We start from the raw sequence: 14,423 nt of genomic DNA on the forward strand, positions 1-14,423 counted from the left end.
CCCACGCGCCCCCCCTCCGCCCCCGCCAGCTCGCGAAGCACGCTGGGATTTGGCGCCCCCCTCCTAGGATCTCTCTATATAAGGCAAGCAGTCCGGGCTCTCGGTACACGCGTTTCCAACTTCAGTTGGTGTGTGTCGAAGAATCCTGACCAACTACGACCTGAGGAGAGCCACCAACCGAGAAGGTCCACCAAGCTTCGCCAAGGTCCGCTGAGTGGGCTGCGGTCCGGAGCCTTCTCCGGACCGCGGTCACCCAGTGGGCCCGGCCGTCGCCGGACCCCTCATCCTTCGTGTCATCGCAGAGGATCCTCGTGTGGTGAGTATGCGGTGAGGATTTTTTTTTTTTTACCCGAAAATGATCACACGCAATCCCCGATTTTTCTTCCCAGGAGCTGCGGGAGATAAAGTAGCGCCCCCAGAATATCTCCTCGCGAATTTTGTCACGCCTGCCTTCAGTGGCCGCATCCTGAGACGAGAGCATGGAAAGCAAGTCTTCACGGCTTTGGGTCCGGGACTTCGGTTTCCATGACTCGCGTCCAGCATTGGTCAGTAGACGCATGAGCTGCGGACAGCGATGAGCTGCAGACGCACATGAGCTACGGACCGAATTGCGATGAGCTCCTCAAATGCGCTGCAAAGTGGCTGGCTACTCCGCTACTCTTTGGCGCTTGAATGCCGCGCTACAAACGGATAAGCGCTTTAGTTGCGCTGCAGACGGCTGCTTCTTGCGCTGTGCTGAACTAACGGGCGCTTCATGCGCTACAAAATACTAATAGGCGCTTTACGCGCTACGAAATACTAATAGGCGCTTCATGCGCTACGAAATACTAATAGGCGCTCCATGCGGCACGAACTGATGGGCGCTTCTTACGCTTCGATCGTCTAATAGGCGCTTAACGCGCTGCGATGTACTAATGGGCGCCATGCGCTTCGATGTACTAATGAGTGCTTAATGCGCTTCGATGTACTAATGGGCGCTTCATGCCTTCAGTGTACTAATGGGCGCTTCATGCGCTTCGCTGTACGAACGAGCGAACTGGCGAACGGGCGAACGGGCGAACCGGCGCTTCATGCGCCACAAACCAGCCCGAACTCCAGAGATACACAAACCGACTCCTTGCTTCACGCACTCAATTCCGAGCTGCAGGAGAGTCACAAAATGCAAAAGCGCAACAAGAGTGGGCTTAGAAATGCGCTACAAACTGCGGCAGAGGCAAAAGACGTGCAGACTCGAGCTACGCGGAAAGTAGTGTAGCGTTGGAAAGACGAGAGAGTACAACTCTCTCCTCGGGGAAGAGGCGACACAGGTTTACCTTTCGGATCAAAACGCGTTGCGTTTTCTGGTCAGACGTCCATCTGCATGATGGTGGTGGTGGTAGACAAAATGGAGCCCTGAGAGGCCAAAAATTGGTGTTTAACATTCTGCCCACGGGACTCCTGCTTACGGCAGTAGAGTGGAGGGGTGCTGGATTTTGGAGATGGCAGAATGGGCTGCCTTGTCTAGTGGTGATTGATTGAGGTGACGGTGCAATAGACTCGGGGGCACGAATTGGTGTCCAGCAACAGTTTGTGGAGACAGTCCGGTTTGCTGGGTGGGTCCGAAGCCGAGATGGGAGGTGGGGGTTTGCTCTTGCTCTACGGAAGGAATTTGGTGGTTGGGAGGGGTCGGGGAGGTAGGGGGGCGGGGGGAGGCATGCAGACATTCTGCAGCCCTGTAGCAGCCAGTCTCAGACCTGCCCCGCCCATCCTAGCCTTGTCTCATCTGCAGAGAGGTTGCGCGCCTCGTCTGCGCGCGTCGCCTGTCGCGCGCCTTTCCAGAACATGCTTCCACAGGCCCCACCTCCCGAGTGCTGATGCCTTTGGGACAGCCTACTTAGCCCCCGCCCTCAAGGCCCGCCTCCTCTGAGGCGGCCTGACAAGGCCCCGCCTTTCCCTTAGCCCGCCTCCTCCTAGGAGGCCGGCCCAGGTCCCGCCTCTCTTAATGTCCAGCTCCTCCCATAGCTCCTCCTCTGAGGAGGCCTAGAGCCCCGCCTTCCCTCAGCCTGCCTGCGCCTGCGCACTGTGGGCCGCAGCCCCTCCCTTCAGGTATGCCTCCACTGCGCAAGTGCGCCTCTGCCCTGTCTGAGCCTGGCTGCACAGCCCCGCCTCCCTGCGGTTTCTCTGTTGCGCGGTTTTACTTTTTGTCCACAGGTGTCTAGTAAATATAAGAATAATAAGAATAATTAACAGTCACAATAATAAGTATACCTGGCAAGCAAATGCACTTTTAATAAGTGCATTGCATTATTAAATAAAAAGATCCCACAATTAAAACTCCTGATAGTGGGATATGGGAACTAGTAAGAAGACGTAGCTGATGCCTTAAAGCAATGAAGGCAATTAATTTTAATTTTATTTTAAATTAAAAATTAAATTTAATATTTTCAAATTTAATTATTTTATCAAGACACCATTGGACTTCCTGAAATTAAATGCTTTGGTAACTACAAAGACAGAGGTGACGAGCACTGTGTTTCTTAGGAGTTTTCAGTGGCTTTGGTGTTATAGCTTGGCTTCTGGGAGAGATGTTTATTAGCGTAGAACAGGTTTGTTGTTGTTTTTGTTTCTTAAAAATTCTAGGTGATTGGGCCTGCCTGGCCTGCTTGTAAAGGTGTGCTTGGCGCATAGTAAGGATTAATTAATTGTGTGTTGAAGTCCGAATAAATTATTGTCTTGCTGCTGGCCTTCAGGCTTTTTTGCATTTTTGTGCCTTTTTCCTATGGTGCTTTGCTGTCCTGAGTTGAGTTGCTGCCCCTTTTGAAAACACAATTAAAAGTTTCTTTTTAAAAAAGTATGTTTTTGAACTTCAGTAATGTAAGCTGTAATTATAATGTGAATCAACTAAGTTATATTCCAAATAATTAGCTTTTTTCATAAAAAGCTAATTATTTGTTATTCCAAGTAATTAGCTTTTTTCATAAAAAGCTAATTATTTGGTGTCCCAAGTAATTAGCTTTTTTCATAAAAAGCTAATTTACACTTGGGGCAAGTGGGTTATTAATGCTACATATTGACATTTAAATTTTGCATGATGTAACAGAGTGGTTACATTGTAAGACATAGATTGTTTCAACTGGCTTAATTAAACATCTGTATAATTTACAGAGAAGCCAAAATGTTTCTAAATTAATGAAGCAATTTTAAAAAAATCTGGTTCCATATATTATAGACTATGAGGGAGAAACAGGGGCTTTTGCTCCACCAAGCTCTTGCCTTCTTAATGCCCCTCCCTAGTGTATAACTATCTGTGGGATGTATATATGCTTATAATTACAGCTTGAAATGCATGCTTTGTAAATTTTGTCTGTATATTAAAGAGATTCAAAATACTGAAAAAATGTATGCAAATTATATTGCACAAATAATCCAGGTAATACTAAGAAAAGGAGATTTTAAAGCAACTAAAAGTTGACTAATGGTGTTTCATTTCCTAATGAGACATTTACATATGATTTTACTTACTATTATTGCTCTTTGTGTTCAGGGGAATTAAAACTTGGAAGAAGTCATTTTAAAGAGTTAATAATTAATCAAATTTATTTGTTTATTTTTAATTGACTAAAACTTAATTATCATATAAATATGGTCCTGTCTCAAGCAGCTTGGCTTATACAGTGTGAACTCAGTTTTCAGGAATGGGAGCTCACCCATCCCCCCATTCCCCCCAACCAGTCCAGCCCTTTAAGGGGGAATTTGAGGAGCCACAATTTTTAAGTGAAATTAAAATGAAGTCAAAATGCTTCTTGCTCATCATCAACCTGTGCTGCCCAACAGTAAACATTGTCATTCCTTGTTTATGATTACTGTTAACCAGTTTGCCCAAGATCCTATTACTTTTTACGATTAAAACTAACTACTCAGTTTTGGAGTAGAGTCCCACCCCAAAATTGCAAGTCCCCCCTCTCCCCAGGGGTAAGGCCTGGGAGTGGTGAAGGTCACAGATCTTCAACTGGTGACCTCACCTGCCAAATGAGGCACTTAATTTGTTTAACCAGCATTGTATTATTAAAAAGCAAAAGCAAGCCCCCTTGAATATCTTGATGGGAGGGGCACACCCCAAGTTGTGGGAGTACAGCACCTCCCCATTATCTTAGCTCTAAGCCCACTTTAAATGATCTTACTAATTAATTAAATGATTGATTGCTGGTTTCCTAATGCAGATTCTGACCTATAGTTAGCTGTCTTTTATAGCTGTTAATGTCCACCAGACCTGGCCACAATAAAGCCCAGCCCAGTAGGGCTAAACCTTCCTGACCTGAGTCAGTCTGTACTAGGCCTCTCTGAGACCATCTTAAGAAAGGTTTTAATTTATATTTTGAAGGTTTTTTTTTCTTTTTTCTTTTCTTTTCTAGATGACAAGTCACACTTTAGTCACCTGTGTGCTCTGCTTATTGGAAATGCCATAGGAACAACTTAAGACAAAAGGAAAATATCTCCAGGTGGTTATCACAGGGGAGGGGCTTAAAAGGTTGGGGTGGGGGGTTGCAGTGTTTGTTAAGAAAGCAGGGGGGAGGGGACAAGGATGAACAGGTATCATGTGGGATGTCAGTTTTCCTTTTTTTAAAAAAAATATTCAACAGGTTAAAATATTAGCTAACTTTTCTAATTAAAAAGTTTTTATCTTTTTAGTTTCATGGAAATTAGTTAGTACCCATTTTGCCTTGATTGATCAAAGGAAAAAACTTACCTTTAAACTTATGACTGTTCAAAAGTTTTAAACTTTATATCCTAAACTTGTAGTGAGCTTTTTTTAATTACAAGTTTGTAACTATTAAAAAGTTTTAAACTTTCCAAACAACTTTCAAAAAAGTTTTAAGCTTTAAACTTAAAAGTTGTAAGTTCAAACATAAAGTTATTGTAACTTCAATAAACTTTGTTAAATTCTTTAAAAAGTTTGCTAGACTGTCCAATTACAAAGTTTTCAAAACTTTCTAAAGTTTTAAGCTTTAAACTTCAAAGTTGTTTGTAAGTTCAAACTTTTTTTTTTTTCTTTTCTTTTTTTTGGAGCTGGGGACCAAACCCAGGGCTACCACTGAGCTAAATCCCCAACCCCAAGTTCAAACTTTTCAAATGTTTTTTTAAAACTTCAATAAACTTTGTTAAACTTTTTAAAAAGTTTGCTAGACTGTCCAAGTACCAAGTTTTCAAAACTTTAAAGTTTTAAGCTTTAAACTTCAAAGTTGTTTATAAGCTCAAACTTTCATATTTTCTTTAACTTTAATAAACTTTATTAAACTTTTTTAAAAGTTTGCTGAACTGTCTAATTACAAAGTTTTGAACTTTTTGTTCTTTACTACAATTATTTAAATTTTTATAATTCAAGAGCCTCACAAATACATAAGTATTAATCACTCTAATTCCATTGAACCCTATTTCTCAGGAAGTATATAGGCAGACACTGTGCTGCGATTTCACTGTAATCACAATGAAAACATTTAAACATATGTTCCCCCCCACACGGAGTTACTCACCTACTTAGAATTCATGTTCATTACACCTTAATCTTATGAGCCTTTGGGCGGGGCCCTTTTGAAAATGTTCAATTAAAAACTAAAGGCTACATACTAGTGACCTTTAATGCAAATGAAGTTCTGTATTACTTTGACTAATAAAGTAAAATTTTTAAGTATCTTTAGACTCACGATGCCTAAGTTGCAATAGTCATAGACCCTCCCCACTTAGACAGAAAGTAGCCTTTTGTTATATAATTAATAACCTTATTAGTCAGTTAAGAGTTATAATTCAGTGATTTCTACCTATGTTATCTTTTTAGACTTCTTTTTTATTAAGTTATTTTTACTTGTCTACATTCCAAATGTTTCTCCCTTCCTCCCCACCCCTCCTTCTTCAACCCCTTCCCCCTCCCCTTTGCCTCTGAGAAGTTTCTCCCCCTCCCATCCCTCACCCTTCTACCCTTTCACCCCCTACCCCCCTTACCTATATTATTTAATTAAATTAATTAATAAATTATTAATTAAAACATGATGGATTTTTGAAGTGTGCTAGTATCAGGCATTTTAAAAAAAATGTTCTAGTATATAGTCCGTTTCTTCCAAGGAGGCATCAATTAATATTTGTTTAATGGTTGCCTAATAAAGTAAACTGACATCCCCCTGAGCTGTTCAGTCCTTTTCTGGCCCATAGAGAATTCTCCCGAGGAAGTTAATTTGTGGTCATAAAAGCAATTAGATAATTTTGTGGCTTTTGTGATAGTGGTTGTCATTTGATTTGATAGTTAAGTCTTCATTGTTAAGGGTGCACCTCTGATGTGAGATTTGGCCAACTGCTTTGATTTTTTTCAGAGGTAATGAGTACAGGAATTATGGTTTTAATACCCACCTCTCATGCGTGTGGTTTCTTATTGATTAGGACTGTTATTTTCTACTAACATTCTTATTAGTAAAAGGTATGATGTTGGAATTATTTTGCATAATTTGTTTCCTATTTATCTCTGCGTTGGAAGTTTCTTGGTGTGCGACCTCCGTACCCAAAACAAACAAACAAACCCCAAACTTGCTTGTTGGCCATTGTCCCCTTTCTTTTATAGATCGTATAGGTATTTGTGCTACTGATGAAGGACGTATATTGTTAATTATAAAAAGCAGATGGCTTCTTAGGAGAAGAAACATTTAGGATATCTGGACATCAAGAAGTAGTATGTTTTTAATTATTTTGTGAATGATTACCTCTTCCTCTTGAGGGCATGCATTCTGTTGATTAATTATCAACTGATAATTATCAAGGAATCTTTGAACACTTAAATCCCAGCTTATAGCAACTGCTTTGAATGTATTTGTTGAATGTATGCTTTTGTTGTCATTTACAGGAACAGGCGGGTCTTAAAAACCAAAACCACGCCGACCACAAGGGTCCCAGGATCCAGGGCTCCCTCCCTAGAGGAGTGAAGCCACACCTGGGAGGGCCCCTTCCACCACCATGGCTTCGGGTGGTTCCTCGGACTGCCCGCCGCCACCTCCTCCTCCACCACCCAACGACAACAACAACAACAATGCTCCCGAGAGCGTGCCCAACGTCGAGGAACAGGAGGAGTTCCCTGAAGAGATCGACTTTGAAGAACAGATGAACAGGCAGTTTGAGAATATCAGCCTGCTGGACCAGGTGGAGCTACTCGCACAGAGCTACAGTTTCCTGGATCATTTAGATGACTATGATGATGATGAAATTGAGCCTGAACCTGAGCAGGTTCAAATCAGTGTCCCTGAGGACAGTGATGATGATGACCTTGAGCTTCAAGGTGCTGCAGCGGCCGCTGCCCCAGCACTCTACACCGATGATGACCTTGAAGACCTTCCTGAGAAGTTTGATGGCAACCCTGACTTGCTGGGTCCTTTCATATACCAGTGCCAGATGTTCATGGAAAGGAGCACCAGAGATTTCTCAGTTGACCGTGTCCGTGTATGCTTCGTGACAAGCATGCTGACTGGCCGTGCCGCCCGCTGGGCTTCTGCCAAGCTGGAAAGATGCAATTACCTGATGCACAACTACACTGCCTTTATGATGGAGCTGAAGCACGTGTTTGAAGACCCTCAGAGACGTGAAGCTGCCAAACGCAAGATCAGACGTCTGCGTCAGGGCCCAAGTTCTATTGTGGACTACTCCAATGCATTCCAGATGATTGCCCAGGACTTGGATTGGACGGAGCCTGCCCTGATTGATCAGTTCCAGGAAGGCCTCAACGACGACATTCGAGCAGAGCTGTCTCGCCAGGAGGATCCCAAGACTCTGACTGATCTGATCACTCTGTGCATTCACATCGAGAGAAGGCTGACCCGTGAGCGTGCTGCTGCTGCTGCTGCTGCCGCCGCCGCCGCCGCCGCCGCCGCCGCCGCCGCCGCTGCCGCTGCTGCCGCCGCCGCCGCCGCTGCTGCTAATGATGATGATGACAATAATGATGATGACGAAGATGATGACGATGACAGTTCCGATTCCTTACCAAGTGCCTCGGCGATGCCTCCAGTCAACCAGCCTGATCCCACTGAGCCCGTGGGAGGTGCCCGCATGCGCCTGTCCCAGGAAGAAAAAGAAAGACGCCGCAAAATGAACTTATGTCTATACTGTGGCAACGGAGGACATTTTGCCGACACGTGTCCAGCGAAAGCCTCTAAAAATTCACCGTCGGGAAACTCCCCGGCCCCGCTGTAGGGGGACCTTCAGCGACAGGGCCAGAAATAATAAGGTCCCCACCCTCGGAGGCTTCGACTCCCCATCTTCAGGTGATGCTTCAAATCCATATCCCTGGAAGACCCACCCTCTTCGTCCGCGCTATGATTGATTCTGGTGCATCTGGCAACTTTATCGATCAAAATTTCGTCATTCAAAATGCAATTCCTCTAAGAATCAAAGAATGGCCAATTATGGTTGAAGCCATTGATGGACATCCTATTGCCTCTGGCCCAATCATTCTGGAAACGCATCACCTGATAGTTGACCTGGGAGACCACCGAGAGATACTGTCCTTTGATGTGACTCAGTCTCCTTTCTTTCCTATTGTCCTGGGAATTCGTTGGCTGAGCACACATGACCCGAATATTACCTGGAGCGCTCGCTCCATTGTCTTCAACTCTGATTACTGCCGACTTCGCTGCCGCGTGTTTGCTCAGATACCTCCTCCTCTACTATTTCCAGTACCGCATCCTCCTCTACATCCGAATGTGCATCCGAATTTGCAGCAGCATGTGCATCCAGACCCCTTTCTCTCTCTGCAGCAGCATCTGCAGCAACGTCTGCATCCAGAAGTGCAGCACTATCTGCAGCAGCATCTGCATCCGCAAGTGCTGAACTATCTGCAGCAGTGTCTGCAGCCAGAGCTGCAGCACTATCTGCAGCACCACCTGCGGCCAGAGCTGCAGCACTATCTGCAGCACCATCTGCATCCGGAATTACAGCACTATCTGTACCACCATCTGCATTCGGATATGCAGCACCTTCTGTATCCAGATCCACGGAACCATCCAGAACCGTGTCACCGTCCGGATTCACATGACCATCCTCCTCCGGATTCCCCTCAGCCTCCGGATCTGTCTCAGCAGCTGCATCCAGATCCCCAGCAGGATCTCCAGCAGGATCTCCAGCAGGATCCCCAGCAGGATCCCCAGCAGGATCCCCAGCAGGATCCCCACCAGGATCCCCACCAGGATCCCCACCAGGGTCCCCATCAGGGTCCCCATCAGGATCCTCATCAGGGTCCCCATCAGGGTCCTCATCAGGATCCCCACCAGGGTCCCCACCAGGGTCCCCACCAGGATCCCCACCAGGGTCCCCACCAGGGTCCCCATCAGGATCCTCATCAGGGTCCCCATCAGGATCCACACATAAATCCTCATCTGAATCCTCATCTGAATCCTCATCTGAATCCTCACCTGAATCCTCACCTGAACCCTCACCTGAACCCTCACCTGAACCCTCACCTGAATCCTCACCTGAATCCGAATCTGTATCCAAATGTGCATCCGAATCTGTATCCAAATGTGCATCCAAATTTGCATCCGAATTTGCAACCAAACCAACCTTTCTTCTACCAAGTGGCTGGATTCAGAGTTTTCCAACCTGTGAGGTATTACTACGTCCAGAATGTGTACACACCTGTGGATGAGCATGTCTATCCGGGTCACCGGCTGGTGGACCCTCACATCGAGACGATTCCTGGAGCGCACAGCATCCCCAGTGGACATTTGTACTCACTGTCTGAATCTGAAATGGCTGCCCTGAGAAATTTCGTGGACAGGAATGTGAAAGATGGACTCATGACCCCAACAGTTGCACCGAATGGAGCCCAAGTCCTGCAAGTGAAAAGAGGGTGGAAACTCCAAGTCACTTACAATTGCCGAGCTCCACAGAATGGCACCATCCAAAATCAGTACCTTCGCCTGTCTCTTCCAAATATGGGAGACCCTGCACACCTGGCAACCTATGGCGAATTTGTCCAAGTTCCTGGCTACCCATTTCCTGCCTATGTCGTCTATTCAGGTCAGCACACGATGACTGCATGGTACCCAGTCGGACGAGATATTCATGGAAGAATCATCCTTGTACCTGTTGTCATCACCTGGTGTCCAAATATGCACCGCCAGCCTCCAGTGCCCCAGTATCCTCCTCCACAGCCACCACCGCCACCGCCGCCGCCGCCACCACCTCCACCGCCGCCGCCACCTCCACCAGCATCATCCTACAGTGCCGCATAGATATTTGTCACGTCCTTCGTACTCTCTGCCCTCAACTTGATCCTGTGCGGCTTCTCAATCAATGACTGTATGCTATTGGATCTTCAGGCCTTCTGAGGCATAAACGCATGCAGATCTAAAGTCAGTTTCCATCGTGACTGCCAATTTGTAAGTTGATAGGCCTCGGTTTTAAGTCTTAAAACCTCTCACCATCTCAAACAGAGGCTGCCAATTGTCTTTACAAAGAAGCTGATACGAGCACAGGACATGCTGGTTTCATACAGAGGGAGAGAAGAGGAAGAAGAGAAGGAAGGAAGACGTGACCTGCCCGTATCCCGGGCACCTTATGAAGGAAGCCAGACTTTTAGGTGCAGTATAGAAAGGCTTCCGTGATCCTCTTGCTGCACCCTATGAAACTTCACCATCTTCAAACTCCATCTTCATGATTCCGTTAATTTTCAAGGAGCAGCAACTCGACTGGTTCTCTGCAACACGAAACACCTCAGCTTGAAAAGGAAGTGCTCTCTCAGACTGACTTGTGAGTGTGCCTTCACATTCTGGTGCAAATCACATGTACCCAAGGACTTGGGGCTTTTTTAGAGCACTGGGCATCGTCTTGAAGATACGAACGTCGAAGAATGAAGTCTCTTGCTACTACCTTGAAACATTTGTTCAACCTCTCTTTCTGTTTGATTCTCAACTACTACCATTAACCCTGCTGCAAGATTTGTCACCGTTCTGCCTGATTGCTGAGACTCCGTTTTGCTGCTGTGCAAGAAGAAAGAGGCAGGCCTAAGGGAGCATGCGTCTCAGCACAGTCTCCCATTGCCAAACACAGTTTGAGCAGTAGGACATAACATGGTTTTTATTTCAGTTTACCTGTCGAAGAAGAATCTTGATGGTGAAGTTTCTTTTCCATCAGCGTTATCTCTTTCTTAACCTTGCATGTTTTAAGTAGTTTAGTGGATTTTTTTTTCTCATTGTTTTTGTTCTTGTTATTTTGTTTTTTTTTTTATAGGATTTTAAAGTGTTGACTATGCCTTCAGAATTTCTGTTGAATTACAGTACAATCTCAATTCTATCAATTTGGCCTTTAAAAATCACCAAGAGAAATTACTCATATTAAAAGAAGAACCTAATTGGCTATTGATTCTTGTTCACTGGGAATCAGAAAGCTTGTCAATCACTGAGTGTTTTCCAGTCTTACTTTGAAATGGTGCATTTGTGTTTCTGATTTACTTTATGAAACATTGCTTCAGTTTACCTCAGATCTCCATCCTATCCTTCATGCATTTTTAACTCATTTGAACTTCAAGCTGCAGAGGGCCTAGAAATGGGTCATCATCTGCAGCCCTGGCATATACACACGGACATTTGCCACTCCCGCAAGCAAATGATTGGAGAAGTTGACCACCTCAGTCAAGAAGATCATGCTGGTGTGAGTTCATAGCTCGCAGAGGACATCCCTGACACTGGATTGTTCTGAAGCTTGCCAGTGACTGTTTGGCAGTGTGTACGATGCTTTAATTCTATATGTATTTTCTATAATGTTAGGTGTTAAGGATAAGTGATCGTAAATTTACTCTATAGTACTGAAATTTTGTTAAGTTTCCTTTCTCTCTATTCAATTTGCTTCTGTTGATCAAATTTACATTGTTCAAATTTTTTCTTTCAATTTCGGCATTTCCAACAAAAATGCCTTCATTCATTTATTGGTAAGAAAAAAGAAAGTTGGAATGGGAGGAGAATATAAACTAACAAAATGAACTAATTGGCTGTGGGCCCAAATTTGCAGTCCTTATTGATTAAAGATGAAGGAGGTGTGAGAGTTTCTATTGCTGGTCATGAAGTTCACCACAAAGTCAGTTTCGTTTGTACCAGGAGGCATTTTGCTGAGAGTGATTTGAGATGGGCATCTGTACGGTGCAGTCTAGTCTTGTGTCTAAGTTTACAGGTATCCTCTTGGACATCCCGCATCCCACACCTTTCCAATTAGCAACAGAGAGCATCCTGTCGGAGAGACCTGACCAGTCATGAAGGACCGCCTGTGGAAGAGAAGAGTCTGCAGGAATCATGCTACATATTCAGCTGGAGAGGGAACACGCATCTAATGGGAATGGATTGTTTTGCTTGTTTCAGAGTTTTGCTGTTGAGTTGTCAAACATTGCATTGTTTTTCTTTTTTGTTTTTTCTTTTTTCCTATAGTCAATTAAGAATAGGGGATAGATAATCATAAGTATTTTGGGCTGGGAGGGACTGTTAAGTAATCATAGGTGGGTGGGTAATTTAGGAAATTAAGAAGTTAGGATAAGTTAGGATAAGTTAGGATAAGTTAGGATAAGTTAGGATAAGTTAGGATAAGATAGGATAAGTTAGGATAAGTTAGGATAAGATAGGATAAGGTAGATCACATAGGATAAGATAGATTACATAGGATAAGTTAGATCAAATACCTCAACAAGTGGACGAGTGTACTTATTTGTCACTTACCCCTACAACTGTACCTTTATAGTCGAGCTCAGAGGGAACTACAGGGAAATCAGTGTTTTAGAAGTGAATTGGACATGGATAAAATTCTAGTGAAAGGTAAAAGATGATTAGAGAAATCTAATACAGGCTCTGGGAATGAACTCAAGGGATTTTAGGATTGCCAGATGACAGTCATCATTTGATAAAACTGTTGCTGGAATGAAGGTTGTAATGTTGAATGGTAAATGTTAATGGAAATTGTAGGAAAATGATGAATAAAAGCTCTTTCCCTATCCCTTCTCTCTCTCCTCCTTAAACTTCTTCTTCCATCCCCAATCTCTAACCAACCCCCTTTTCCCTCTAACTCCATAGCCCACCCCTCCCCTTCCTAACTCACTATTTCTCCTTCCCCCCTCCATAACCCACTCCCTCTTCAATCCTCCCCAACCTACCACTTCTTCCTCCCCCCCTCCACAACCTACCCCTTCTTTCCTCCCCCCCTCCCAACCCCACCCTTCAAACTATATTACTGTATTCTCTTTACTCTATTTCTTTGTATTACTAAAACTGTATGGATGTTACAATAAAAATTCAATAAATAAAGACTTAGTGGTTAAGGCATATTGTGTCCTGATTATTTCAGCGCCCACTGGCATAAGAATGGAGGGAGGAGTGGTGGGATGGTTCTGCACTGACAAAGGGTGGGAGCTAGGAAGATAAGGGGTTGGGGAGGGGCCAAATGGAAAAAGAGTTGGTGGGGAAGAGTGGGTATGGGAACAAGTTTGGCCTGGGGGTGGTGTCACCTGTCACACAGTACATCATCAATGATAATACCCAGCATGCTAACTCCGTCAAGCTGTGAGGTTAACAAAGTCATCCCCTCACAACAGATTCCATAACAATGATTATTAATCCTATTATGACTTGGAACACTTGAAATTCATTAATATACCATTCACATAGACTCTTACCAATGATATACCCAGACTAGAACACACCAGGAGGCCAATTTATAAAACCCGTGTGTGAGAAAGCAAACAATTAATAGTGATTAGTGATCCAACCTCAGTATTTCTTGGAAAAGAGATGAATGGGAGATGGGGAAAGTTGGCAAATAGGTCAATAGGATCTCAGGGCAGAGTGGGAGATGGGAAGTGGTGGCAAGAGGGGTATAAATTGAATAAATTTGGAATGGGGTTTTAGATGAAGAATACAATAATCACAGAACCTAATAATAATAATGATAAAAATAATATGCAATATCCTAGGAGCCACAAAAGGCTGATAACTAAGCCCACCAACTAATGGCAACACAGTGGCATTACAGTGGATATGATTCAATACAATTGGGACTCTTGAGATGTATGAGTGCGATGGGGAAGAAGACAGAGACACTAAAGGTGTGGGGTTAGGGGGTCCATGGGAAGAGGTAGTATGTAAGTAGAGGGGTGGTGTATAAGGAGAGGGGTGGTGTATAAGGAGAGGGGTGGTGTAGAAAGGGAGGGGTAGTGTATAAGGGGAGGGGTAGTGTATAAGAAGAGGGGTGGTGTATAAGGAGAGGGGTGGTGTATAAGAAGAGGGGTGGTGTATAAGAAGAGGGGTGGTGTATAAGAAGAGGGGTGGTGTATAAGAAGAGGGGTGGTGTAGAAATGGAGGGGTAGTGTATAAGGGGAGGAGTGGTGTATAAGAAGAGGGGTGGTGTATAAGGAGAGGGGTGGTGTATAAGGAGAGGGG

The 14,423-nt window shown here is 44.4% G+C and overlaps 1 protein-coding gene across 2 annotated transcripts; it reads left to right on the plus strand.

Annotated features, from left to right (window-relative positions):
- Positions 1-108: 108 nt before the first annotated feature.
- On the plus strand, positions 109-13,310 carry Peg10 (paternally expressed 10). 2 transcript variants are annotated; one of them, NM_001401348.1, is given in 3 exon segments: positions 109-316; positions 4,392-4,478; positions 6,866-13,310. In NM_001401348.1, coding segments are annotated over 1 exon segment (3,267 nt in total). In that variant the 5' UTR covers positions 109-316; positions 4,392-4,478; positions 6,866-6,975; the 3' UTR covers positions 10,242-13,310.
- The last annotated feature ends 1,113 nt before the right edge of the window (positions 13,311-14,423 follow it).

The sequence above is a fragment of the Rattus norvegicus genome, chromosome 4 (assembly GCF_021556685.1).
Source record: "Rattus norvegicus strain SHRSP/BbbUtx chromosome 4, alternate assembly SHRSP_T2T, whole genome shotgun sequence".
Classification (NCBI taxonomy): Eukaryota; Metazoa; Chordata; class Mammalia; order Rodentia; family Muridae; genus Rattus; species Rattus norvegicus.